At 43.0% G+C, this 27282-nt stretch overlaps 1 protein-coding gene across 3 annotated transcripts; it reads left to right on the forward strand.

The window, feature by feature from the left end:
- Nucleotides 1–27235, forward strand: mob2b (MOB kinase activator 2b). 3 transcript variants are annotated; one of them, XM_027008010.2, is made up of 5 exons: nucleotides 1–485; nucleotides 22585–22745; nucleotides 23950–24043; nucleotides 25010–25134; nucleotides 25489–27235. In XM_027008010.2, the coding sequence occupies exons 1-5, from the start codon at nucleotides 469–471 to the stop codon at nucleotides 25758–25760; spliced, it is 669 nt and encodes a 222-aa protein (XP_026863811.1). In that variant the 5' UTR covers nucleotides 1–468; the 3' UTR covers nucleotides 25761–27235. The 3 variants fall into 3 exon arrangements, with proteins under 3 accessions (XP_026863811.1, XP_026863810.1, XP_026863808.1); XM_027008009.2 differs by lacking the exon at nucleotides 1–485 and adding an exon at nucleotides 12902–13110; XM_027008007.2 differs by lacking the exon at nucleotides 1–485 and adding an exon at nucleotides 15145–15360.
- The last annotated feature ends 47 nt before the right edge of the window (nucleotides 27236–27282 follow it).

Below are 27282 nucleotides of genomic sequence, written 5' to 3' on the forward strand. Positions count from 1 at the left end.
GGCAGAGCTTGATAACAGCAACGGTAGCAGCCTTATAACCTTACTAAGAACCCATGCCCCGCAACGCACAAGCGACAGCTCATTCGGCACCTTTGCCGTTAAACTATAATTGTTTTCTGATTGAAGAGCCGACTTACACCTAGACAACAGCTGGAAGCCAGCTCGCAATTGAGTGCTACCTTTGAACAGAGAAAGTATCTTACTGCTACCCTTCGCCAAACGTCAAAGTCAATGCGGTCCTTCATTATAACGCTGGAGCTGTTTCACCGGTCCCGTCGTCACTTTTACTGTGCTTATTGCTAGAAGTATTTATTTTTTCAAAATAAGGAAGCTTGCCGCCAACATCCTTCGGAGCCTTAAGAGATTACAAAGACCTCTCAGATCGAAAGACAGTCCAACGAGACAGTTTGCTTGGGCTAAAATAGAAGGGGACGCCAGCTCTCGTTGGATTGACCCCTTTCAGTAACTATGGACTGGTTAATGGGGTAAGCACAATTATTATTTATATTACAGCGGTAAGCAGAAAAACAAAAACAAACAACCAGTTTTTCATGTCAGGCAAAAAAACAACAACAGCTTTCAGAACTTAATATGACGTTCTTAACGAAGCACCTGTTTTTATGTATTTTTCATCTTTTCAGGTAAAGACTATTTGTCTCGCAAATTTTGGCTTCCCACTGGGAGTCAGTGGCGGGTTACAGCGTCCCATAGCCTTCGATAGCTATTTATAGTGTAGATATCTTATTTCCTTTCTCTAGGTGTATGTGTCTCCTTTTATTTTCATCAGCTGTAATAGTATTTACTATATGCCTCGGCGTTTTTCAGAAAGTTGCACTTACGTCGTAAATTGCTATAGGCTTTAAGTGGATTGCGTGTCTAGATCCATGTTACCAACTGAGTTTGCTGTTTCAGCAGTTGGTTGCTGATTCCTCAGACATATACTAAAGTTGATGGCATTAAACTAGGCACAAACATAAAGGGACATAATAAATGTATTTTTAAACTTCAGTTGTTTTAATTCTTGCAAGTTTTGATTCAACTTTTTTCAGTGTCCTGTTACAAGCACATTTAGCTAATCACATGTGCTTCACGTAGACGAGACACTGGTGGCTTGAAACTGAACTGGAATGTAATCCAACAACAGTGTGAACCAGCTTAACATGCTCTTTGCATGTTATGGTCAACAGATGTGAAGTCTGAAGCTACATTTCAGAAGGTGTCTGGAGAATGTCCTGACATTTATTTTTGAGTCACCATGTATGTCACTGCACCAGACAGATAAGCGATAAGCTAGCACAAGAACTCTAGCAATCATACTTTGGGTGTCAGGTGAATATTGTGCAAGTAATCAGATATTGCCAACTGATTTTATTTAATTTTACCTGTCATAAATAACCACAATCTTAAAAAATATTTTTCCACCTGAAATCCTCTCCCATGAGCTGTTGACTCAAGTCTAGAATACCAGAAGAGGTGATCTGAATTGGACTGTTTACCCCTTATTGAGGCACATGGCCGGTTGCTTTGGTGCTTCTTTTCCTCCGTCTCCCCACCACTGCAATCCAGTCTGCTCCACTCGCATCCATGCAGCAGCATCCACTGAGTCACACCTGACAATGCACCAGGACTCACCCCTGATGCACACAGATCAGCTTGGGGTGCAGTGTTGGGTGTATTTAGCAAACTGATTTGTGTGTGTGTGGATGTGTCTAGTTGGGTGTGTGTAGAGAAATAAGAACTGGTAGGTGAAAATTAAGACCTGGCTCTGCTGAGAACGACTGCCAGGCAGTAATTAGACTCAGTGGTACCTTCTGGTCTTGTCTGGGTCATTTGGAAAGAAGAGCTTAAAACTAATGCTTGGGACACTCTACTGTTTGGTGGAAATGAGCAGAAACAGAAATTAGCAGAAAAGGATTGTTGGTGTGTTCTTTTCCTAACTGTTCAAGATCCTACCCTTTTCTCTAGTTTTGAGCCAGCCACCTCTTCTGCTTCCTGGTTTGTTAAAGGATGTTCTTTCAGATGACCCTAATACAAAATAGACATCTCAGACTCTCTTCATGGAGCTCAAAGGGGACCCCAGAGCCTTGTCCTGTTCTTAGCGCTAGGTAAACGGGGTGAGTTGTGATGGATGTGGATGTATTGCTTGGCATGACTGAAAGGAGAGTTGAACCTCTATATGATGAGTGTCTGCTGATACATGGCAGGCCCACAACCTAGTTGTGCTTTTCTAGCTGTCAGCTTTGACTGGTTACAGTATGATCAAGAACCTATGAGTGGCCATGTGTCAAGAGAAAAGGCCCAAACTTTAAACCAACTTAGTCTTTTGTCTTTTGACATGACATGCTTTAAGTTTTACAGCCCCAGAACAAGCTTGAAACACAAGCAGGAAGGACTAGTCTTCGCACTCGTCTTTAGAGTTTTGTGTGTAGGAACTGGCTTATCACTGTTAGATCCACATGTTGCATGCTTCCTGACTTACCTCAGCAGAAGAGTGTGTCATTAGAAAATCGACTAAAGGTCACACTCTTAGAGATGTGGCAGGTAATCACAGTCTATAAGGTCTGCTTTTTCAGCCCTCTTTATTTCATATTTCTTATTGGTCAAGGCTGTTCTGACATGCTTCAGGCATGTCCGTTTTTGCCTATACTTCTCACTTGCAGTGGTTTTGGTTTGAGTTGTAATTACTGATCATAGATCAGCATGGCTGAGGAACTCTGGCCCTAAACATTCAATCCCATTTGAAGTTCCCAGGGCCACCAGATCGGAGTATATTGTCAGTGTATGACACAAGGAAACATCTTCTAATAAAGAACAGTTATCTGGCTGAACAAGTTTTGTAATAAAAAAAAGCGAAAACAATTGAAGACTCCCAAAGTGCAGTAATGCTGGTGGAAGAATACATTAAGCAGGCCATGTTAAAACTTGCTTACCAATTTAAACATATTAAACATTAATGAACATGCAAGCAGTGCCTTTTTGTTGAAGTTGCTGCTGTGTGATGCGATACTGCAATTATTAGTCAAAGTCAGCATGATTTCAGGTAAAAGAAATTTTGGTCCAATTAACACCATCATTCCTTTTGTGACACATTAATAGATTTATAGTTATTGCAACATATTTGATGGTGACCTCTGCATTCTGTCCTGAATTGCACCTATAAACATTTATGATCTTATATTATTCAGTTTGGTGATATTTTGAGCAGAAGTTGAATGTTCTTTGTGAAACATTCAACCGGGTACTGTTTCTGTATGCTTCAAAGCTCTTATGAACTACAGGTGCATGTCTATGAAGTCACTGAGGGCTTTCCACAGAAGTCCTGCCTTCTACACTGAGGTGTCCATGGTTGCCCTGCACACATCAATTCAGTGCAATTAAAATTTCATTCAGTTCAGTTTGCCCTAGATTTGTCCATATCATGCTTCATATAGTTGATATTGTCACTAAGCAGCTTCAGGAAATCTTGGTCTGCCACCCTAATGAGCAAGAAGAGGCAAGCATTAGGCACCAGGAAACACACACCAGGACTCGAGGCAGCAGGGTAGGCATGAGGAAGGCAAGCCTTCACCCTACTGTGTGTGCCTATGGCTTGGAGGCAAACGAACTCCCGCACTCAGTCTGGAGGTCATTCACCAGAACCAATACCTGGACCCGCCTGCAGTCATGTGCTACTTCAAGGTAGACCCAACACAAACTCTGTGAGAATGGCCCAAAGTGCTTTTCACACAAAGCATTCCATTTACAGCCTTATGGTGAACATGTTCACTCAAAAATACCAGAGCCTCAGTGTTTCACAGTGCATGTTTAAGAATAACTGACTAGGCTAGACAGATCCAAGTTGACACTTGAAGTCATTTGACATTGTGTACATCTTTTAGCGCAAGCTGAAAAGGGATCTGTCAATGCAAAGCTCTCCGCCACTCCGGATTCTCCTCAGAGGTGTGAGGAAAGCTGAGGAAAGGACCGCTATTCACTTGCTGTCATGGTGGTAGTTGGGCGGGGTACAATATGTCTCTCTCTCTCTCTCTCTCTCTCTCTCGCTTGTCTTCTTGCATCCTGCCTTACATCAACTACAGACTCTTTTTAAATTGTAGAAGCGGGTAAAGAAAGCACCCGGTGTGGTGGGTCCCCTAGTGGGTGTGGCTACCGTGTGTTTTACTTTCCATTTTCGTTGCCCAAATATTGCATTTAAGTTTGCAAAGGTTTTTTATTTTTTTTTTCACCTATTGTAGAGATTCACTTGTAGTTTTGTTTTCGTCTTTTTTTTTTTTTTTGCTGTTATGTCCTGTCTAGATTGGACTGCAGTCTTATAGGCATTAGCATGTAGACTTTGCGTGTGTGGTCTGTGCTGTTTTAAGGTCACTGGGTGCCTTGTAAGAGTCTGTTTATTTTGGCACCCAGTGACAGTAGTCTGGTGTGCTGTTGCCTCGTAAGGTCTCAGCTCATGCTGTGCAGATAGACAGAAGCTCTAAAGTGTGTAAGTCAGCCTTCATCCCCCCCCCCCCCGTGCTGCTCTTCCTCTATCACTCTCCATTTCACTTTCTCTCTTTTTCATCAACTGTTTGTCTCCCATCCCCCATCCCTCCGTGAGTGGTCACTGCACCACACGGGTGTGCGTGCAAGGCTATGGGCAGGGCCCCTGCTGCCTGCATGTGGAGGAGCTGCCCTCCACCCAGCCCTCCTAGCTGCCACTGTGTTTTTCTCCACAGCGCAGCCTCGGTGCTTGGCACGAGCGGAGGAGACCCTGCTGAAGGGGGAGGGCAAACAGAATGTGAAACATCAAAGCCTCTGTTTGGGTTCTCCCCTCCGGATTCCTATGTGCTTGGGTGTTTGCAGTACTCTGGCTCACTGAAGATGCCTTTACCGCTCAATCCCTCCGGCCCGTCCACGCCCCTGCATCTTAGTCACCTTTCAGGCTGGGCAGTGGGCCAGACCGGAGTGCTTTACACTGGCAGGCGGTGGCAGTAGTAGTGATGCTAGTGATGGGGTGCACAAGGGGTCAACAAAGGATCTCCCTTTTGTAGGGGATTGCTTAACTTTCTCTCTGTCTCTCAGCACTGCAGACCAAATGCGTAGCTTTAGCATAAAGCTAGAGAGAGAGAGAGAGAAAGAGAGAGAGAGAGAGAGGCCTTGCCCTCATAGAAGAAGTGCTCAGATGCAGTTTGATTACTGTGTCATATCAATCTTCTCGCAGGACCCCCCCCCCCCACCAGGGTCTCTCTCAGGTCTAAGGAGAGCTGGGATGCAACATGCTGGAGTGTGTGCACATGTGCATGTGTTTGCATGCTGTGTCTACTTCGCCCTGCTTGGCTCTTGAGACCAGACTTTCCCAGTAAGCCATTATAAATCATATCCGGCCTCCTCAGCAGTAGAGGTTAGCCACTTCCCCATAACTAGAACACTCTGTACAACACTCTCACCAGCTATGCATTAATGTGCACCTGAACGTGTACGTGCATGCAGACACTCTCACACAGGCATTCAGAAGATCAAAAGATTGATCGAGGCACCCTGCAACTCCTCAAAAAAATCCCCCCACACAAGCATGCAAAACCACACCAGAACGCTACCCACATCACTGCGGCTAGGCCCATGGCACCCAGAACAGGTCCCAAAGAACACACATATCTCCCTCTCACGATTACTCACATAAACAAGGCACGCTAATGAGGAACCTTACCCTGGTGGTGGTGCTGAATGTTCCCAGACTTTTTTACTGCCTGATCGGTAGATGGAACTGGACCAGGACTGTCAGTCTTTCTTGTGGAGGATCCTGCTATGTTCGGGTGGCTATCCTGGGTCCTGGAGCTGGTACATAAATGCCTTGTGTTGAATGGGACCCTACAGCATTCATTAGTGTTCAGTTGGGCCTAGATAAAAATGCTGTAGGCATTAACTTCAGCATGGCAGGATTCCGTTGTGGGATTTGGGCTTGGTCAGGTGCACTCCACAGGCATGCTGCTGGGTAATGGCCAACCCAGTGAGGACCTCAGGCCATGTGCACTCATGGAAAACCAGGTCTCCAAGCTGCACTGCATAACCGACAGCAAGATGGATGCACGGAATTGTTGCACACGGGCTCAGTTTGGTGTCATGCTATGATGCAGTTGTGCAGAAATCTGTTTTAAAAGCTGGCTGTGTCTCAGCTGAAGTGTATTTTGCTAGGCTACAGTGGTTACCTTTGACTCAATGCTCTTCCTCCATGCATGTTTTCTGTTTTGTGTGGTGGTGTGTACATATAGAACTGTACGTTGCGCTAGCATGGAGTTGGGGGGCCGAGTCCTCTCTGGCTTCATTTGTGAGGTCGTCTGTATGCTACATAAAGCAAAAACCAGCTGTGGCATGCATTCTACCTAATTGGAGAGTAATCCCACAGCATGGATGCTGGATAGGGAGAACAGGGATAAAGGGATAGGGCTTCCATCTTCCAGCTGCCTCCGGGATTAGGGAACGGAGCCGTCCCTGCAGTGGTGACCTCGTGATCCCCCCCCCCCCCCCATTTTTACTCAGGGTTTTTGCTTGTGTCTCACATTCACTTTACCCATCCACCAAGCACACACACACACACACACACACACACACACACACACCCCCTAGAATCTTGTGCGAACTTGTCTAAGTGCAAAGCTGGTCTTTATCAAGTTTGTCTTGTTTGGAGATTCTACTCTAGCCCTGCTTGCTTTTGTTCTGTTCTCGTGTCGGTCCTTTTGTGCCACTGCAGTGCTGCGGTTGGCCGTAACCGACTCGCATAGCTAAGCGCTGACTTTTCATGGCACATGAGGCTAAATGGTACCTCGCGAGGTCTTTCTGCGCACGCTGAGCACCACTGTTGGTGGTGGCATGTGAAGAGACAGTTCCTGTGACTCGTCTTTCCGAAATCTTAATCCCAATCTTGTACTTCATCACGAGCAGTATTGTCGGGTGTTTTTCCACATGCCTAAGATGGGGTGTTGGTTTTTGGGTATGTTTTGTGTTTCTGTGCGATGGTGCTGAGCTGCTATTTTCTGTGTTAAAGTGAACGTCAGAGTGAAAATTGAGCTGATTTGATATTTGATAAATCACTGACTTTGCAGACATTGGCTCAGCAGGAAAGAAATGCGTTATAGAAAGTGTACTCATGCTGACATGATCTTAATTCAACCTAGTTCAAGATAGTTCATGAGCTAAGTTCAGTCTAGTCAGATGATGTGGATGAGCTACCGGCCGTGAAATTGGATGACTCCGAGTTCTAAAATGATCTACCTTTGAAGCGCATGCAAATATTGTTTGTAGGTCATTAAATCTGGGCAGATTTTGTATGAGAATTTTGATCATTAATTGTATTGTCTTTTTGTATGGGCCATTTACTTGTTTATTAACAAGTTAACATACACACACAAACACGTGCACGTTCTAGCCAGTTGCATTCAACTCCCCTACTAGTTTTGGCCAGCAAACACACACACACACACACACCTTATATTGACATGAGCTGATAAGTGTTATCTTTATCTTTTTTAAACATTAAAATAACCAAACCTCCAATATACAGCAAATCATGTCATCGTGGCAGCTTAGCTGTTGTAATGTGCTATGGGGTTTACCCAGTAGGTGGAGCCAGAGCTTTAAATGAAGCCTGAAGCAACTTTAACTTTAATGCCTCTAAATTGTCCTGTAATTTATTTGCACATGCGCACATTTATTATACTACAGAAAAAACCTCTACACCTATTATAGGTAACATTCTTCCAAGTTTAGCTGCCAATTGTATGTATTTCTACAAAAAAAAACAACCCAAAACTTAAGCTCCTCATATAACTAACACACTCAGAAATGTAATAATGCTTTTCCCCGTTTAATTCAAATGTTGAATTATTCATTTTAACAGCGCCGTGAACCAGTCGCAACTGTCTCATTCCCCACTTCCTCGAGTCGGGAGTGGCCTTGCCTGCATCTTGGGTGGCGTAGCAGACAGAAAGTGGCCAAGGGAGGAAGGAGTAGACATACACCCACAGGAGTCTCCTGCCTTCCGAAACAATTAGTGAGGCATGGCAAAGCACTGCCTGCAGACCCAAGGGAAATGTTGCGACCCACAGGCTAGTGGCTGTGCAACTGTGCCCATGTACCCAGCTCACCCACTGACAGGGTGTGCGCCAGCTTTAAGTGATAGAATTCAACATGACTTCCTTTCATTTTTTCGTGTCATGCTTCTATATCCTGTTGATCCCTAAAAAAAGAATATAGCTTTCTTATTAGAAGCAACATTGAGAGAAAATTAAATTACATAATTTTCAAAGACTTTGACAACAGGATATAGTGCAAAACCAACTGCTTTTGGCTTAAGTATGCTGCATCTGAAATGAAGCAATGGAGAATGTCCGCTTTAATATTAAAACCTTTCCCATGTACCGGAACACAGCCAGCAGCTGCTGAGCAAGCGAGCACAGCCCTTTAACGGCAAAAGAGAACCCATCCAGCACCCAGCCTGCACAATGGCAGGCCACTCTAGGGGCTGAATTCATCGGCCCTCACGATGGCGGCGGCACTCACCCCGAAAGCAACGGGGTCACTTCTGCGCTCCATTGGCTGAGCCCGCCATGTCCCAGCCCATTCATCATAAGCTAAACCCAGCTGTGCCTGGGGAGCATGGTGTGTGACCAGTGATGGAGCAGGCCTGTGTGTGTGTGTGGAGGGTGGGCAGGTTTGGGGGGGCAACGTGTGTTTGTGGTGGGGTAGGGGGACACATTTGACTAGTTTGTCTTCTGACCCCAGCTGTCAGAGCCTGGGCTGATATCGTTCAGCAGTGTGCTTTCCAAAGTCCTTGGCCAGAACAGCTGCTGAAAAAGTGGTTGAAATCACTGTCAATGTCATGTTTGTAATGCCACGATCGTCTGCCACATTTCTGTAAAAATAGGGGGGGTGGGTGGATTTCGTCATGTCATCCATCTCGACATTGTCAGTTGCACGTGCATATCCAGGCTGGGATTGGCCAATAATTCATAAGTGCTGTTTTCAGTGCAGTCTTGATTTCAATGAGGCGTACCTTTTTAAAAGGCCTACATCTGGCACCTACCTTTTACTTTCACTGCAATTATTTTCAAGTAAGGGTTCCTAGCATATTTAAGACTACTGTTTGGATCTTCACTAAATTGCACCTCATGACCTTGACTGTAGAGTCTCTGGCGTCTGCCTGTACTCTCTCCTCTCTGTTTCTCCCTCTCTTCTTCAGTGGCTGTTCCAGCACTGCTGAGGCTAAAATTTACTGTATCTAGCTTTATACCGCAGGCTGCTTTGGGTGGAGCACAGCCATAGGCCACACCCCTAAACCAAACCCCAGCTTCTCCGTTCAAAGTGAACAAAGTGTTCAGTGTGTACTGAGGGCTCGTCTTCTGCAGACCTGGGAAACAAAACTCCCAGTATTTGCACACGCATAGAGAGAGGGTGGCATTTAAAACTCACTTTGACAAATAAAATCTTTCTGAAAGAGGCCTTTGGTGCCAGCATACAAAAGCAAAAGTGGTGCGATTAGTTTTGCAGTGTAAGCAGAGTCGGGGCAATGAGGGGTTAAGCCATGGCTGTGTCTATTCTTAGCATCTGTCTGCCTCCTTCGGTTTGGCTGACGTGTAAATGGGCCCACAGAGCACTGGACTGCATTAACGTCCCTTTATGCACATAAGCATGACACAGTGGAAGTAGATTTTGCCAGGTTTTTAGAAAAACGGAGATGGAAGGAGATGACTGATTTATTCTTTTGTCTGGAGTCTTTGCAGTGGGCTTCGAAAAGGGAAGAGGAATAGATATCGAGTTTCATTATCTTAATTGGATTTTGTTAAATTAAGGTGTCTAGGTGTGCTTGTGTATGTGTAACATCTAGTGTGGCACAGTGTCACAAGTTTCTAAAGGAAACCTTTGCTTTGTCTATTGTCAACTCATACTGCCCAATACATCTATTTACATCTGTTTTAATGTCTAGATGGTTACTGTTTTATTTTCTAGATGTTTACTGTCAGTTTACTGTCTAGATTTTTTTCTGTTGAACTGCTGCCTGACTGACTTGTTGAAATGGAAAATAAGTTTGTTTTTTTGCCTATATTTTATCCATTTTCACACTAAATCCTCCAACTGCCATTTTACTTGGATAGCCCATTTACTGTAACCTCTGGATGATTTAATCCAAGTCTTCTCTGCTGTAATGAAATTTAGAAGAACTAACTCCTACTGTCTTAATAGGTGAACCTTTTGATTTTCCCACTATATAGTCTTATAACGTACTGCTTAGTGAAGAACTAGAATTCATTCCAGGCCCCCCTATGTCACTTCTGCACAGGTGCTGGAGTTCTGCTGGTAAATTGAGTCCCTCACTGGATTGTTACATAACTGCTGAATATATCTCTCATTCTCTAGTTGAGTGTTAATTGGAGAGCAAATGTGCAAACTTTCAAAGGATTTTTAATTCCTTCATCCTTTCCATGGATTCAGAAGAATCAGTAAGTTCATCACATGGCTAAGGGCCTTTTCCCCCTTTCTCTGAATACTTGGGTCCACACCCAGGACTGATTCTGGGCTCGTCTGGGGGCAGAACTCTCAATCAATGGTTTGCTTTCACGCAAAAGAATTCCATCTGAACCATGGATCGATTACACAATTCCAGGTTTGCAAAATGTTAGTCACTAGATTCATACATTTACTGCTTTGTTATTTTCCTTAGATAAAAACAGTCATTGCCATTTGGATATATGGCATTTCACTGTTCAGGGGCACATGCCAATAGGGAGCAGTTCTTGTATGAGAGAGCCTTTAGCTGTGCAAGCCAGCAGGAGACATGCATTTCTCGCGATGCTCTCAGTAAATGTACTCATGCCATAAATATGAGCTTATTACAGTAACCTTGCTCTAGTCGTATGACTGCTCTGTGTAGTCATATGTAAAAGTTCTGTGCAGCTCAAACAGAAGGAAAGAGCTCAGTAAGTGCTGTGCCATTTTTCCCCCAGGAGTCATTTATGTTACTCCCAACATGACGAGGATATGCATGCTCCTTGTTTCCATGAGTTCAGCTTTCTCATTCTCCTATTGGCTCTTTCAGGAGGGATGTGGGATTTTCATGTACTGGTTAAGATGTTTGTGTTTTTCTTTTTTCCCTTAAATTTTCTATGCATGTTTTCTATGCATGTTTTATACGTATGCATGCACATTTTATTCTATGCATGTTTTGTAATTGCGTATCTATTCTTTGTGGACATATATTAACGTAATCATCAGCTTCTACAGCAAACATCCAAGTAGCTGCCAACAAGTGTTCCTCCAAGGCCAAAGTAGCAGTAAGAGAATGCGGTACTAGATTACTAGGTCCAAAGCTCTCTAAAATGCTAGCATTAGTACTACACACATTTTCTACCAAACATAAATCATTAGTAAAATGTTCAAGGACATTATCATTAACCACATTCAGAGTTTCAAGGACTCTGGAATTTTCACACTCCCATTGTTTTTGGTTTATTGTTGTTGTTTTTTTTTTTTTTTTTGGGGGGGGGGGGGGTAACTGTACAAGACCATTGAGGTTATGTGTTATTTTGGTCATAATAAATGTAAGCATGGTGACACAGGTGTAGTACACAGATTCTGTCCTCTGTGTGATGTTCTTTTGGCAGGAAGCACCCAGCCCTCTGTAGCAACAACATCTGAGGAAGGTGCGTTGGCTGCTTCCCATCATGCCAAGAGCCTTTTGCAGGACGTTATCGGAGCTGCCCATAAACACAGGAAAGCTGATTGCGCATATGAGAATGTCTCGGTAAAGGAAATGGTTCTGAGTAGCACACAATGCAGTGCAGATTCCTGCATCTTTCAAATCTTGTTTCCTTCAAGGGGCAGGGATTGGTGAAGGTGCTGACCTCCAGGGCCCAACTTTAATTCTTAATATTCTAATAACACCACAAGAGTGGCAAAAATGCACAGAGATGTTATGCATAAGTATGTTGTCAAGCTAGTGTTTTCACAAAAGGTTTACCTCAAATATTGGTAGAAAAAAGATGTGAGCATGCTCTTATGCAATGCCTGTGGTTGCCTGGCATGTGAATACAAGACATTTGGAAATGTGATGACATTCTTTCTTTGGGATGAAACAATGTACATGTAGCTCAGTGGTTAAGGTAGTTGATTTGTAATTGGAAAGTTGCTGGTTCAAGCCCAACCCCTGCTGCCACTGTTGGGCCCCTGAGCAAGGGCCTTAAGATGCACTCAGTCATAATTGTAAGTGCTATAAGTATAAATGTTGTCGTACCAGTTTTGGGACCCAATGACCAAGCGCAATTTAGTGCTTTCAACTATTATTGCCTTTTTGGTGTGTCAGATCGAGATGTACCATGAAAACAGTCAGGTGGGTTGGGTCCCAGGATTGTGACTAATGAACCTGATGAGTAGATGGCCAGTAAAAACAAAATACATTTTAGTAATGCAGCAATTGGAATAGAGAAAAGCCAGAACCTGGATGCTTCCAGTGACTGTAAGACTTGCAGCATAGTTCCATGGCTAACATACACAGGCTTGGCAGAGCAGTCACTGTTTATAATTTGTCCTGGAATGGCAATGCATTTTCCTTTTTATGTATTGTTTGTCTTGCCTATTGCATACCATGTTACTAACTCTTTAAAAAAAAAAAAAAAAAAAAAAAAAAAAAAAGGTTTTAGAAAGAAAATATCAATTTTTACAAGTGGTAATTATTCTAGAAAATGTAGATTTTTATTGTGTAATTTAGTAAGAGCCTGTTGCTACTCTTGAAGTAGCCATCCCTTGTACATGCCAATGTGACAGGCACTAATCTGTGAGACCTGGACCTCCCAAAGACCCTCTTATCAGCTCAATCAGGCAAGAGCGAGACTTATCCAAGCACCACAGACTGAGTTGAGCACTCACGTCCCTCCAGAGTTCTGCGGCACATGTAGGGATTGCCACACAGTTTGCATTATGGGTGCATGCATTCACTGATTCTTGTGTTGCGGAGAAATGTGGAGAGGAAGCGGTCGTTCACACTTTGAGGTATGCCCATGAGAACGCCAAAATGGCGGAGGGAGAGTCAGCGTGTGACGAGAGCAGAGCGGGGCACTCTCGTGGTCTTCTCAGCACCCTGTTTTACAGGTACTCGTGGCCTGACTGGTCTGAAATGCAGCTTGTGTCTTACAAACTGATCATTTTCTTTCCGCATCTGTCTCTTTTCTCAGATGTTTTTACGAGGTGAAAAAAATTGTCTTTCTAGAGTCACCTGAAAATTACTATGCTCACATTTCAAAGATTGTTTTTCAATGCTCAACTATTAGTCATTCATGGGCCTATTAAGTTTTTAAATGATGTTTAGAAGTCTCACTCTGCACTTTTGCAGACGCGGTCTGTGAGTGTGGGCTATGTGCGATTCAGCTGGCTGCTGTGGGCACTAACCCTTCCGGATATTTATGAGCCTGGATATTGGATGAGGTGCTAGACATGCTGTAGTTATAAAGAATTACGGTTACAAAGAAAATACTGAATGCCCTTGTCTGCCTTCCATCTGCCGTCACTGCTTTCGTAGTCCTGCTCATTATGCTCTTTTACCTGTGGCTGCAGTGAAAGAGGCCTCTGTTCTCTCTGCGCCTATCCCACCTGGCCGATGGCTGTGAGGCTCTCTTGACCCTCCTCTCTCTCCACAGAGTCTTGCATTATTTTCAGCACAAGCGCACACGCATGTTCTTCCACACCTCGTCCAAGAAACCTCACTTTTTCCAAAGGGCCCCCCGAATTTATACTATGGGTGGACCCAAAGAGAGTTATGCGGCTCATTTCTCATTGGTTGGGTTTTACCACGACGATAACGGTCAGATGGCTACGGCCACGCTGAAACCATGTCATGTTCCTGAAAGTCGGATGAGTCGCATGGCATTTCGCTATTGTGCCCACATGCTGATCCTACAGTTCTTATTTTAAAACTGTGTATATATTTAACTGACTCTGTCAACCTTCACACACTGTTGCATTAGGGATATTTATAGCATATGGGTCTTGCAGCCTATAGACATGTTTTACTCTAAAAATAGGATTGCAGGAGAGGACACGAGAATGCTTTATAATCAAGAGTCATCATGGAGCAGGACTTGGGTCTTGTAATTACTGGACATGTATATTAATGCTAGGATATTGCTTGATGGCACATTTTGCAAGCCATGGTGGTTTGTTTCCTTATAGAATCCTCCCCATTATTAATTGCATTGCCAGTATTGCTGCTGTATTTCTAATTAAAGTGGGCAGATGAGTAGGTAAATTGTGTTCAGTCGTTTACTGCTATGCTTTGGCTCAGTAATTGAAGCACACTAATTAATGCATAATGTTCTTCTGTTACTGTTGTAATTAATCAGCTTCTGTTCTTTTAGCATTGCAAACAGACCCGCCTCCATGCTTTGGCTTAAAATGTTCAGTTTTTTAAATGTATGTTAACGGGCCAGCAAGTCGTTAGCATTTGTGTCTCGATTTGTGGAAATGCGCTTCCCCAGGGCAGAACCCTTTATTGTCAAGTCTGAACACGTCTCATAGCACTGCTGGGAAATTCCAGTCTGTTGTACAACTTTGACATTGTCATAACATGTCTGCGTAGTCAAAACACTGATAGGCATACGAAGTGGTGTGGATTACGCTTCGGCGAAAATTGCCATATAACGCATTGTTAATAGATTTACTTCTTTAAAGGCGTTAAAAACGATTTTACTGGAGAAGTTTAGTTAACTGTAAACCTACATGAGTTCCTGTTTTTCCAACATAAACTATTGGAAACTGAAGATTGTTTCAGGAAGTTATAAGGCTGCGAACCATATCAGGTCTCATTAAGAAATTTCCATTTTCCATATCTTTCTTATGGGTGTATGATAGTTTATCTGTTTGTTTATCTTTTTGTGAACAGTCTAAATATCTGTGTCAACATTTATTTTTTGCATTGGGTTACTCAGTGTAACGGAGGCTTTGAGCAGTCTTTCTTCCCGCCTTAGCAACTGTCCAGCTTGCTGAAATTGGCGCTTTGACGCCAAAGTTTTTCGTCTTCCAAATGTTGCAACTTAGCTCCTCCCATCCTTTCTCTTGGTTCCTCCTATCCTTTCTATGATTGGCTACAAGTTGGACCGGAGGGCCGGTGAGCCTCCGCTTTGCCCGCAATGAAACGAGATGAAATGTAACCAGAACAATCTGTATTCCTTCAATCGGATTCTGTGATCGGAACCGAACTGTCAGTATTGTCAAAGGTAAAAGCAGGGGTCTGTCCGCAATGGTCGGAGATCACACCATATCTGGAGACAACACGCTCTCTCAGCGGTCTTCTAAAAATGGATTAAGTTGTAAAATGGTCCTTCAAGCAGTTGGTAAAGTTCTGAGGTAAATCCTGGCTTTTGTGTTTTCCAGCATGCGCCGTACTGTGTTTACTGCAAAGACGCTCATCTGAAATTATTTAAGCAATGTCTTTGTTTACTGTATAGCACCGAGACCTGTCTGAATAGAATGGAAAGTTTACACTAACGATAGTAGCCTTTAACCACGTCTTTTCTATATCGATAATAACAGCCTAATAAGTACTTTGGCAGCCTACTGTACTGACTATGTAGCTAGAGTAAAACACAAACGTGGCTTCAACCCGGTATCATGTTTTAAAGGTATAGATCAATACTGTGATGCTGTATTTGGTGCATTTTATGTTACTGAATAAATGTTTAGTAGCACAAACAGGAACATTACTAGTGGACTGCACCTCAAATGTGTTCAGGTGAGAGTCAGAAGTGATTGATTTCGTTATCAGAATTAGAATGCAGGCTAATTGCTTTGTTTGGTTTGGGCTTAAAGATATTCTTTGATCTGTGAACTTGGCCTCAGGTTAGATATGGAGCGGTGTGTTATCTTCCCGTTTGAGCATATCAATTATGTCTCAGAATTACCCCTAGGATAATTCACTAGAATATCATAACATTGGAACTCGCTGTGGCTTTCATTTTTGTGTTGGCTGTGTTGACGATATCGAGTCCTTTTACAATGCTCAACAAAGCTTTTGATATAGGGCTGTATTCTGACGTGTGCAACCCATTGCTGTGAGCATCTGATTCAAATCAACATGTGTATAATCTCAGGTTTGGAATTTAATTTAGTTTACTAAAAGGATTTACAGCTTAATACAAATACAGAGTTCTTCAAAACACTTTAAAAATTATTTAAAAAATACAGTATAATAACTTTTATTTACAATTTCTTGTGACAAGTTTGGGTTTATACCTGTAATGGATAAAAGAACATCAGTTTCCATTTCCAGCAAAAATAATTTCAGATGTCCTAAAATCTTAAATCTTAAAATAATAATGAAAAATAAATCTAGAATATACATGTACTACCCAGGTATCAGGCCCATAAACAGATGGATTGTATTTTCTTTACATTGCCCTGGCTGACATCAGCACCAGCATCAGATATGAGCAGTCAAAGAAATGGGCATTGCTCATCAGGATCAGTTCAGAATCAGTCCATGATCGCTACACTTTGAGTGTGAATGATGTTCTTCAGTGTGTGCGGTGCAAGTATAGCATACAGAAGGCTTGACTAGACAAAGCACACAGGCTCTGGGGAAATGGGAAAGTTTGGCACACAGTGACCACAGTCGTGGAAGAGGCTGATGCCATTGAGTCAGACACTGTGGGTGGGCAGTGGAGATCTGAAAGACTGCAAGTACTGCCACTTCCTCTCCAGCTCCAATGGCAGCGTACCGTTCAGGTTTCAGAACTTAATGGAGAGGAGCAATGACTTTCACAGAGTGAGAAATATTCATCAATCAAATGTGAATACATTCAGAACATCAGTAGCAAATGACACTTTAGAACTAAATGCCATATGCTGTATTGTGCAGGAATGTGTTTCCAATGCCTCTGTCAGATAACAACAATGCGTACTATGCTTTTGACATCTTTTATTTATTTACTTATTCTCTTAGTCAATAATTTATTCAGTTAATTTTCATAACTCATTTGAAAGGCCAAATAATTATGTTGAGATTTATTGACCTATGCCTAAATATGTAACAGAGGTTCTGTAAGGACAGTTAACTTACAGGTACACTTATTGTAAACAACCCTATGCTCAGCATTTAGTTTGAACTCTAAATAACCATCTGCACTGCAGTGCTCAAAATTGTTAGGTCAAAATGATGAGTTTTATAATTCCAGAAAATTGTAATGTTGCGTTGTAGCAACGTCCTACGCATTTTGTTAAATGTATTCAAACTTTTGGGTCATCCTTCTCATTTTTGCCATCTACAATAATAGTATTGGCTTTCTTCTAGGCCCAACTGTTCCCACACTCTGTGGCTTTTCAGAGAAAGGACTGATTTGGTGCTTCTATAATCGGAATTTAAGTGGCGGTTTCAAGGCCCCAGAGTGCTAGAGGCCAGTCATGGCGCAGCCAGACTGGAGTCTGCCTTACTAAATGAAGCTCAGTGCTAGGACTAAAGCTGAAGCGGATCTGATTGGTTGGTTGAATTGAGATATATACAGTTAAGCCATCAAAAATCACACTCAGAAACTGGCTTTGTTTTTGGCTAAACTTTTTATTTAAAGGCATTCCCCATTTTATTTTATTTAAAAAAAAGTTTTTCTTTTTTGGGAGTCTCTCTCTCTCTCTCTTTTGCTAGCTAGGTAGCTAGCTCTTTTTCTATTTAATATTTCCTTTGTCTCCTTGTAGTTTGGGGGATCAAGTCTGTAGTGGACACCCCAGGTTACAAGGCTTGTTGGACTCTGAATTTGACCTCTTTCTTTCTTGATTCTTTTAGTTTGTTCACTCATATTTAAAATTATCCTCCTTGTTTTTGTTTTAAAACATGAAGGTCAGTGTGTAGGATGCTTGTTTTTCAGGATTGTTGAAATAGTTAGCATTCTGGAAAGCAGTTAATGTTGATTCTACTAAACCTTTGTATTGTTTTTAAATGCATAAGTCAGTATATTTCATAATTCAGGAAGGTAGCAACTTTCTTAAACACATCATAATGGTTTGTAATTGCTTGCCTAATGTGTTAAACATTTCTATTTGTACATTTAATTTGTGGTTGTTTTTTGGGGGGATCTATAATGCATTAATAAAGTAAGGAATGCATTTTTGTCATTGCTCTTGACATCTTAAGTAAGAAAGTGCGTCAGCAAAGCCAGTGGAATGTTTCTGAATTTGTCTGGCTCATAATGCTTATATGCTTTAAGTGCTTTGAGCACATGGAGTTGGAACTCCAAGTTCAGTCATACACTGGCTGTGATTCTGCAAAAGATATAATGATAAATTATAACCTAAAATTCCTGGCAACACTTTAGGTTAAGAACTTGATTAAACATTTAATACACATCCATTCTTCCTAAGTGGTTGTTGACATAAGCATTCATATAAGTCTAAGGGTAATGAATGGTAGTCATTCAGTCGAAATGGCTTAAGCTAAGTACAGATTTATCTATCCTTACATTGCAGGTGACAGTGAAATATCACTCTGACAGAACAAATGGTCTTTGATTAAATAACACATTTGACATATCCTCTTCCTTAACTTTTAGCAGCTGCTCACATTCCTGGGTGAGGAATTATCTTTATAATCAGCTTGCTCATCTCTCAACTCCAGTCTGCCTGTACAAATTCAGCCTCATTGCACCTGCATGGAGATCAGAATAGCTTATACATTCCCACCACCTACTTTCAATTTCTCATTCGTCTGCCCCTGGCCAGTCTGGTTCTCTCAAAAGCTTCACCAAGCCTTGGCTCTCGTGGTGGCTCTCGGGAGGGAGCTGCCTATGTACCCTGTGTATCACATTGGACATTATGTCAAGGAAAGGGAAGCTGCAGTTTACGTTGAACCTTTGCTGTGTTTCACTTTCCCATTCCAGCCCTAACTCCAAGTTTATTCTGACGAAAAGAAAACTTCCCCCAGTGCCAAGACTTATCCTGTTAGCTGCCCTTCCACCCATGCACTCAACTACGAGCCTTAAATGGAGCTGGGTCTGACACCGGGAGCACCAGGTGCATCTCTGTGTTAGCCTCAAGTGTCTGCTGTGGTTAGACCGTTTGTGGACTGCTTTACTAGGTTCACCGACCATAACGAGTAAAACCGTATGAACACAGAGAGCTCCTAATCTTGAGCTGTAATGTAACTTCTACTTGAAAATCTGTTCTGTCTTCGAGCGTCTTGCAGTTCAGTACTGGTGGCTTCCTGGGTTTGGAAAATCATGCGTCACACATGCTTGAGTCACACCATGTTACGCCAGGCTTTCCTTTCGCAGGAATTCTTACGATTGGTCCACTGTCAACATCAGTGTGGTTCTTTTGGAGACCCTCAGGTCAGCAGGGTCCCAATGTAAAACCTTTTGAAGGTACCATAAAGCCCAGATATGAGCCAGGTTACTGAACACAGCCTTGTCTTTGTCGGTTTCTCATTTTGCCCTTTTTGTTGGGCGTTGGAGTTTCCCCTGTTAAGAACAGGAAATGGAGAGACAGATTGGATGGTCTGCACGGAAAGGAAACACACAGGACCAAACGTGCCTGTGAAAGCCCTGCTTCATCTTGGAGGAATGTGAGCAACTTCTGCTCAGAAGTGTGTGCGAATGCCAGGAAATGGCCAAGCTATGTAGATGTCTGTTATGAAGACTTTAGGTATGTCAAGACTTTGAATGAGTGATTCCTCCCAATTTAGGCATCATTGAGTCCCAGTGCTGTAGCTGTCTGGCCCATCATGCCATGCGAGCGGAAGGTTTGGCCCATGTATATGGAGCTTTACTCAGTTACTGCTCATCCCATGTGCTGCATGCATTATTCTATGGTAATAAACTCCTGAATAGTTTTCTTAATAGTTGTTGTTGATAATGAACTGATTGCTGACTGATCTTTCACTGTTCAAGTGCATGATGTCCATTTAAGAGATTTTCCAAAAGCAAAATCCAGTTATTTGTGTAGTGTTTTTTTGAGGGAAGGTGTTAACCATATTTAAAAGCTATAATACTGTAATAGTGATGGGGTTGTAGTAATAACAGTAATAGTAATGGGAGTGTAGTAATAACAATAATGGTAATGCAAGTGTAGTAATAATAGTAGCCATAGTAATGGTGTGTAGTAATAATAGTATTGAGGTAGTAGTAATAATACTCAGAGTAATTGGGTGTAGAAATAGTAATAGTACCAACAGACCTGCAGTGGTGCAGGATTGATTGAACAGATGGGGGAAGGAATCCTCTGTCTCAGCATCTGTAATTTTTGGGGTTTGTGCAACAGGCTTCCAGTTGTCCAATGTTTTTGGATCAGGTTGTGCAGTACTGTTTGTCTCTAAGCTGAAGAGATTCTGTTCTTTACAATATACGTCTTTTGTCCTGTGCTTGGCACTGGATGGCGTTCTTCCCTTCCCTCTTCTACAAGCTGCCCCTCTCCCCTGCCCCAGCTGCCACCTGCCGTAAGAATTTCAAGTACAGATTGTTTTCTTTAAAGTGAACATTCCCTTACAGACTCACATGCAACTTTTTCTTCTATTTTGCATTTGTATAGATTTTAAAAGCTTGCCTCTACAACTCTGCTTGAGTCCTGTGGACTTCTGGTTCTTATTTTACATTGTGGAAAGAGACAGTGCTCAACCCGTAAAACTGCACCATTAGGCCATGAGCTACCTCTTTAAGGCAAGCGATCAGTGGCCTCCTCTTGGCTGCAGCACCATGGCTTTCCAGGAATCGGGAGCCGTTTTTCTAAATGGGCAGACAAGGGAGAGAAACAAGCCAGAAACCACTGGTGGGGGCGGAGCTTTGTGCTGGAATAGAGAATGTTCGTGGCGGCCCAGAAGCAGGCCTGTGAAGACAAACGTCCCATGCTGGAAATCAAATACAGCTTACTCACTGTTGTCCTCACACAGCTTCATTCTCTGAGCCAGAGGTAACCAAGAATGAGTGAGTCCTCTAAACCAAATTTTGCTGCTCACCCCCAATTTGATGCAATCAGTTAAGTGATGTGGGACTAGCACAACAAGATGTTAAATTCCATTACAGTCACAGACTAAAACTGTACTGTGCAGAGACAGAAGCTAACCAAAAAGTGGAGTCTGTTGGTGTGAGCAGGGCTTGCGGATGGTGCTGGGAGCGCTGGTTGGTGGGGGTGGTTGGCGGTCAGGGTGGAGAGGAGGCTGGGTGTAGGGCTGCTGTGTGTTCAGCCCTGCTGGCCCCTGGTAGAGGGCGAGACGGCAGCCTTCCTAGCCTCAGCACAACAAGGCCAGGCTGTGTGCGCTGAGAGCCGACCACCCCGGGCCCCTTTGCGCACAAACAACATGGCAACAGCTGCTTCCAGAGCAGGGCTGGGTTGCCTGCAAACACACACACACACATACACACACACACAGTTTTATACAGTTGAGCTGTGTTATTGGTATGCTTGGCAAGAGCCAAAAAAAAGAGAAAGGAAGATGCCAACAGCTTGAGGGCAAAACAAGATTTCTCTTCTTAGTGAAAAGAGTCATTGACTTGGAGAAGAACTCTTCGTTGCAAAGGATTAGCGAAGGTAGAGAAGACCCCACAAGCACTTGGGACAGATGCAGAAATTATAGCATGTCGAGCACAAATGCTTCTCAAGTTTCCCTTTCCAGCGATCCTTTTATTGGTATACTCACCTGCTTCATCACAGTTAACCACAGTAATAGGATGATGGTAACTGCACGCAGAAATAAAACTAAGGAAATGTAATTGCATCAAAGCAACAATTTAGAATTAAAATGCCTGTGAACATTTAACATATTTATTGAGGATTTCAGGAGGAAGAAGTACACATACATACAAATTTCATGATCTGCATACATAAGAGAAGGAAGGAACTTCTCAATTCCTTAACATTTTGGGCTTCTACATATGAACCAGTCTGTTTTATATTACTGTTACTGTTTTATATATTATATTTATAATACTGTCTTGAGATGTGAGCTGTATTGATACAGGCCTTGCAGCCATACCCACAAAGCACCCAGCCTTGTGTTCTAACATCTTGGAAGCCACCCCCTGCTGCTCATTGTTGCCACACTGGCCTTTGTAGTGCCACTGTAGCTAGAAATTCTGTCCCTTTTTACATTCTGTTGTACCTAAATAGTTGTGTATTTATTCGTCTCTTGCTCAGCCGAATAGCACATACATGAATGTCAAATCAAATGAGATAATGAGAAAAATGGTGAATGCAAATATTCTCCCCCCCACCCCCGCCCCCCCCACCGCTGGATCCAGTTTGTCTTTGGCCGATTGCATTGTGACGCACAGGGGCCCATTTGATGTTTTACACTGGGTGTGGTGGCAAGTAAAAGGGGCTGGAAAGGGGAGCATGAGCGGGGGCTACTGGTAACATAACCCTCACGCACTAAAAATAGCCCAGGCAGGAAAAGTCTGCGTGTCTGGGGCCTCATGGCGTAATTGCAGGCCAAGGTTAAGTGTGCATTCGAGCAGAAGCGAAATGGCGGCATTAAACATGCAAAGTCGAATCCCAGGCATTATAAGAGATCGAAAAAAAAAGTGGAGGGGGAGGCTAATGGAACATGCAGCTAGGGCACCACTGACCCGTGCACTCCTCTCGCTCCCTTCACAGGAAGTCAAAGACGAAGCCGAACGGAAAGAAGCCACCAGTGGAGGAGAAGAAGCCCTACCTGGAGCCAGACTACACCAAAGTGAGGGTCGTCGACTTTGACCTCAAGGAGCTGGTGGTGCTGCCGCCGGAGATCGACCTGAACGAATGGCTCGCCAGCAACAGTATGTGTCCCAAAAGGCCTTGTTCACCTTTCCTAGCTTAGACGAGATTTCACAACTGAAAATAAAACCTTTGAATATTCCTTAACGGGCTCAGTTAAAAGACGTCTTCTCAGGTATCACGCCATTGGAAAGCTCCATGGTCTTGCTATGCCTAACACTGGGTAATATTTTACATCTCCCCTCTGTTGTTGGACAACTGTACATCAGAGGAAAAGAAGCAGTACATTATTTCACAGTTACATAACTGAATGAAAGGTTGAACTTCAATTAACATTCCTCAATTCCCAAGATTATACACCATTGTTTGCATTTCCCTTGATTTTTATCTTTAGTTGGCGCTTTCTGAATAGAAGGCATAGAGAGACAAAAAACATGGCCTTATTTTCGGGACCAGAGTGTTTTTGCAAGATGAAATCAACGGCTATGCAAACACTTTTTAACATGCCTCTATATCAAAGCCTATTATGGTTAAGAGCCATTACTGCATGCTCCCTAAATGTAACTGGGTTCACAGCGGTTTTTGCCAGTTTTCAAACTGGTGATTATTTTAATAACCTTTTAAATGTTTTATTTATTTATTTATTTTAATGTTCCACTAACACATTTAATCATACTAGTTATACATTAACATTTAATTAAAATGTTTATTTCTGCATAGGACTGGCTATTTATTAACGGAAGTTTATAAGCATTTGAATACTCTGTACTAAGCTGTATTCTGTAACATACCATTCTGTACATCTAACATGATGGCAGCTTCTACTATAATTACAAATCATATATAATTGCACACTGCTAAATTCTGACTTTTCTCTCTCTTTCTTGATGCAAAGTGCTTGAAGCTATAGACTCTCATTGTGAGCAGGGCTTGCGGATGGTGCTGGGGGCGTTTGTTGGTGGGGGTGGTTGGCGGTCAGGTTGGAGAGGAGGCTGGGTGTATGGCTGCTGTGTGTTCAGTCCTGCTGGCCCCTGCAGAGGGCATGACAGCAGCTCCCCAGCCTCAGCGCAACAAGGCCAGACTGTGTGTGCTGTGTGCGCTGGCCACCCTAGCCCTCTCTGTGCACAAACAGCATGGCAACAGCTGCTTCCAGAACAGGGCAGGGTTACTCTCTGCACACGCCATGCTCCTAAGAGCTGACAAAATACTAGCACCCAGTTAGATTTTGATTTAACTCTTTTTTTTAATGCCTCTTTATCCCTGCAGCCACCACGTTCTTCAATCTCATCAACCTCCAGTACAGCACGGTTTCCGAATTCTGCACAGGAGACACGTGTCCTGTCATGTCCGCCTGCAATACGTGAGTGCCTCTGTCGTCGTGTCGTCCTGCATTATTCAAACCCAGGCTATCATCCTTTATTCATCCTGCAGCTGCAGGCAGAGATGCCACAAAGGCAACTCGACAGACCCGGGACAGGTGACTCTTCGGGGTCATGACCCAGGGCAGCGGTCAAGCCCACCAGCATGCTTTGTGTAGGAGGTCTTGTGTTTTGACCTTTGCTGATAAAGAAGATACATGGGAGATTAAATTGTGCTGAATACAAAAGGCATGTTTTCGCATGTGCGTGTGAGTCAAAGGTTTTTAGACTAAAGTTTTTCAGTCTAGACAGGTCAAATTGCATTCCTAGATTTTGTCTAGGTTTTTGAAACCTAAAGTATTTTTCAAGTCCATAGCAAACCTCCAATCCACATTTATTCTCACTTATTCATAATAAACAAAATGTAATTGACATACAAAAACAAAAAGTATATCAGTAGCCAAGATTAAGATTAGAGAAAGGAAAAAAATAATGAGAACAGAAATATGCAGAAGCACCAACTCAGGGTTAAACCACCCCCTGGGCTTGGCTCAACGTGGCTTGCTCTCTGGGTTTCGTTATGAGTGAAGCCAGGTGGGTAGAGAGCACAGCTGTGCTCTGTGACAGGCCCCGGCCCAAGCCCTGGCAGCTGCTGCCGGTGCTTTCACACTTGCTTAGTTCACCTGCCAGGAGGACCAAGGCTGAGGGTAGGGCCAGGGCCCTGGCCAGCCAACCAGACAGCTTGTCGATATACCTGCTCCTCCTAGTAAGCAGATAGAGAGCTATGCGTTTGATGAATGATCCACCAGCATTTGCTTGGGGTGATTAAGGCCTGCATTGTTATCAGTTCATCCTGGTGTCCAGTTATATGAGGTGATGAGCAGTGGATGGTATTGTGACAGTACTGTTTGCATTGGGAAGCATTGATCCCTGCGATACAAATCACGCCCTCTCTTTTTGTTTTTTAGGACATACTACTGGTATGATGAGAAGGGAAAGAAGACTAAATGCACAGCACCACAGTATGTGGACTTTGTCATGAGTTCAGTACAAAAACTTGTCACTGATGAAGACAACTTTCCCACCAAGTATGGTATGTATGGGCCTCTACTGCCATCTAGTGTTGGCATGTGTTGCTATGTGTTGCATACCTAGGATACCTAGGATACCTAGCATACCTAGATCCAGGTTTATGGGAATATATTCCATGCTACTCTCTGAAATGGCATAAAACATGAGTGTTGCAGATCCACATGTTTCTGTGTAACTCCTGACTGTTTTCATCAATTAATGAATTGAAAGAAAAGTCTCTTCAATTTGCAGGCTGAGATAATGACTATAAAATTGTAACTTAATGTTTTTGTATTTTATGCAAGGGAGATCATTTAGAATTGAGGACTAATCCAAGCCCTCGCCTTTGATGTGTGCTTTCCCTCATTCTCTGCAGGGAAAGAGTTCCCCAATGCCTTCGACTCGCTGGTGAAGAAGATCTGTAGATACCTGTTCCATGTGCTGGCTCACATCTACTGGGCGCACTTCAAGGAGACCGTGGCCATGGACCTGCATGGACACTTGAACACGCTTTACACACATTTCATTGTTTTTATAAGGGAATTCAATCTGATGGACCCTAAGGAGATTGCCATAATGGATGACCTGACAGAGGTGCTCTGTACACCCCTGCCCCCTGCTCCACAGAACCACGTCACTGAAAGATGAGGCCCAATCCCACCTCCCCCCTGTCCCTGCCAAGCCGAGGGTCTCCCCTCTGCATACCGCCCCCAGGGAGGAGAGAAGGACTACGGCCATGGCGCCCGTGCCGGGGCTCCCAGCCCTTCCGACTCCCGGAATATTGTTCTCTTTTAGGACCCATTCAGGAGTGGTCAGCCAGGCCTACAGGGGGTAGTACATTGCTGAATTTTCCCTGAGGCAGCCTGTCTGTGAGGCTAGCCCTTTAATTGGGAACGAGTCATACTTTCTTCCCTTTTGTTTCAGTTTGTTTCCTTTCATTTGCACTTATGAGTTTGGATTGTAGCTGTGGGACACTTGTTGGTTTATTTTGTCTCTCCCCTTGTCTTCTCAGTGTAGCTCCCGTCAACGTTTTATTCTGTTAGAGTAACTGAACATAAGGAAGCTGGCAGCAGAACTGTTTCATGGTTTACTTGATTTAATGAGGCTGAATTGTTGACCCTTTTGTCTGTAGGGTGTCCTTAATAAAATAATGTTTTTTGTTTTTGTTTTTTTTTTCTTTCTTTTTTATTATTTGGGAACTTTAGTGTTTCAGACCTACAAGCTTTCCCCAGCTCCTGAGGTATCTGTCCATGATGCTTGTTCATACCTAATCCTCTCAGACAGACTCTCTGCCCCATTTCTCTATTATCCATTATCTCTTTATCTGACAAAACAGCTGCACCTTTTTTTTTTTGCTTTCCCATGGCATTACCATGTAAGGTCACCTTAATCCCTCCTCAATGGTCATGTGGTCAGCAAAGACCTTCTCCTTCACTGGATCCTACTGCAGGCAGCCATGTTGGCTCGATCCTGGGAGCCATAATGGCCAGAAGGCTGTGCTTCATGGTGCTCTCCCATCTCATGCAGCACAATGACAAAGACATTGCTTTTGTCTGCTATGTTTTAATGCCGTGCTCATGGGCAGAAAAGTCCAGCTTCCTACAGGCCCCCTAGCAAGTCCCATTAAGGTCCATTACAATGTCCCTCCCAGGTTTAGCAAAAACATTGAATGCAAAAATGAGGCTGAGGAAACGACTGGGTTGGGTTCGTGGGGGACAACACGTGATCATGGCAAAATGAACGTATTGCTCAGCTCGCCTTACAAGGACATTTTCTGAATAGAAAAGTGGAAAAGAATGTAAATCTAGTCTTTATGTATTTAACTGTTTGTCTATTACCCAGAGTGAGTGAGAGAGAGAGAGAGAAAGAAAATAAAGCGTAAGTAAATACAAAAGAGAATGATATTTTAATGTCCTCCCTTCATCACTGTTCAGAGAGTTCTCTTACACTGAGGGTTCTCTTCTTAGAGGGTTGGATGTTTTTCATTTTAATTTATTTATCATTTTTTATTCAGTTTAGTTTTGGCATTTTTCAGGGCTCATCAGTTCCTGGCTTTCATTTTTATGTATTTTAATAATACTTAAGTTAAAAGCGATTTAATATTTTAAGCTCTGCAAATTATAACCTAATAAAATATTTAAAAGGTTACAAAGTTTTGGGCTGTTGTCAT

The sequence above is a fragment of the Electrophorus electricus genome, chromosome 4 (genome assembly GCF_013358815.1).
Source record: "Electrophorus electricus isolate fEleEle1 chromosome 4, fEleEle1.pri, whole genome shotgun sequence".
Taxonomy (NCBI): domain Eukaryota; kingdom Metazoa; phylum Chordata; class Actinopteri; order Gymnotiformes; family Gymnotidae; genus Electrophorus; species Electrophorus electricus.

What these genes read in the sequence shown, in the direction of transcription:
- mob2b (XM_027008007.2), top strand. Translation starts at nt 15,254, where the DNA reads ATGGTCGGAGATCACACCATATCTGGAGACAACACGCTCTCTCAGCGG. An exon ending in CGAATGGCTCGCCAGCAACA is followed by an intron (nt 22,746 to 23,949) that starts GTATGTGTCCCA and finishes TTATCCCTGCAG; the next exon opens with CCACCACGTTCTTCAATCTC. An exon ending in CAACTTTCCCACCAAGTATG is followed by an intron (nt 25,135 to 25,488) that starts GTATGTATGGGC and finishes CATTCTCTGCAG; the next exon opens with GGAAAGAGTTCCCCAATGCC.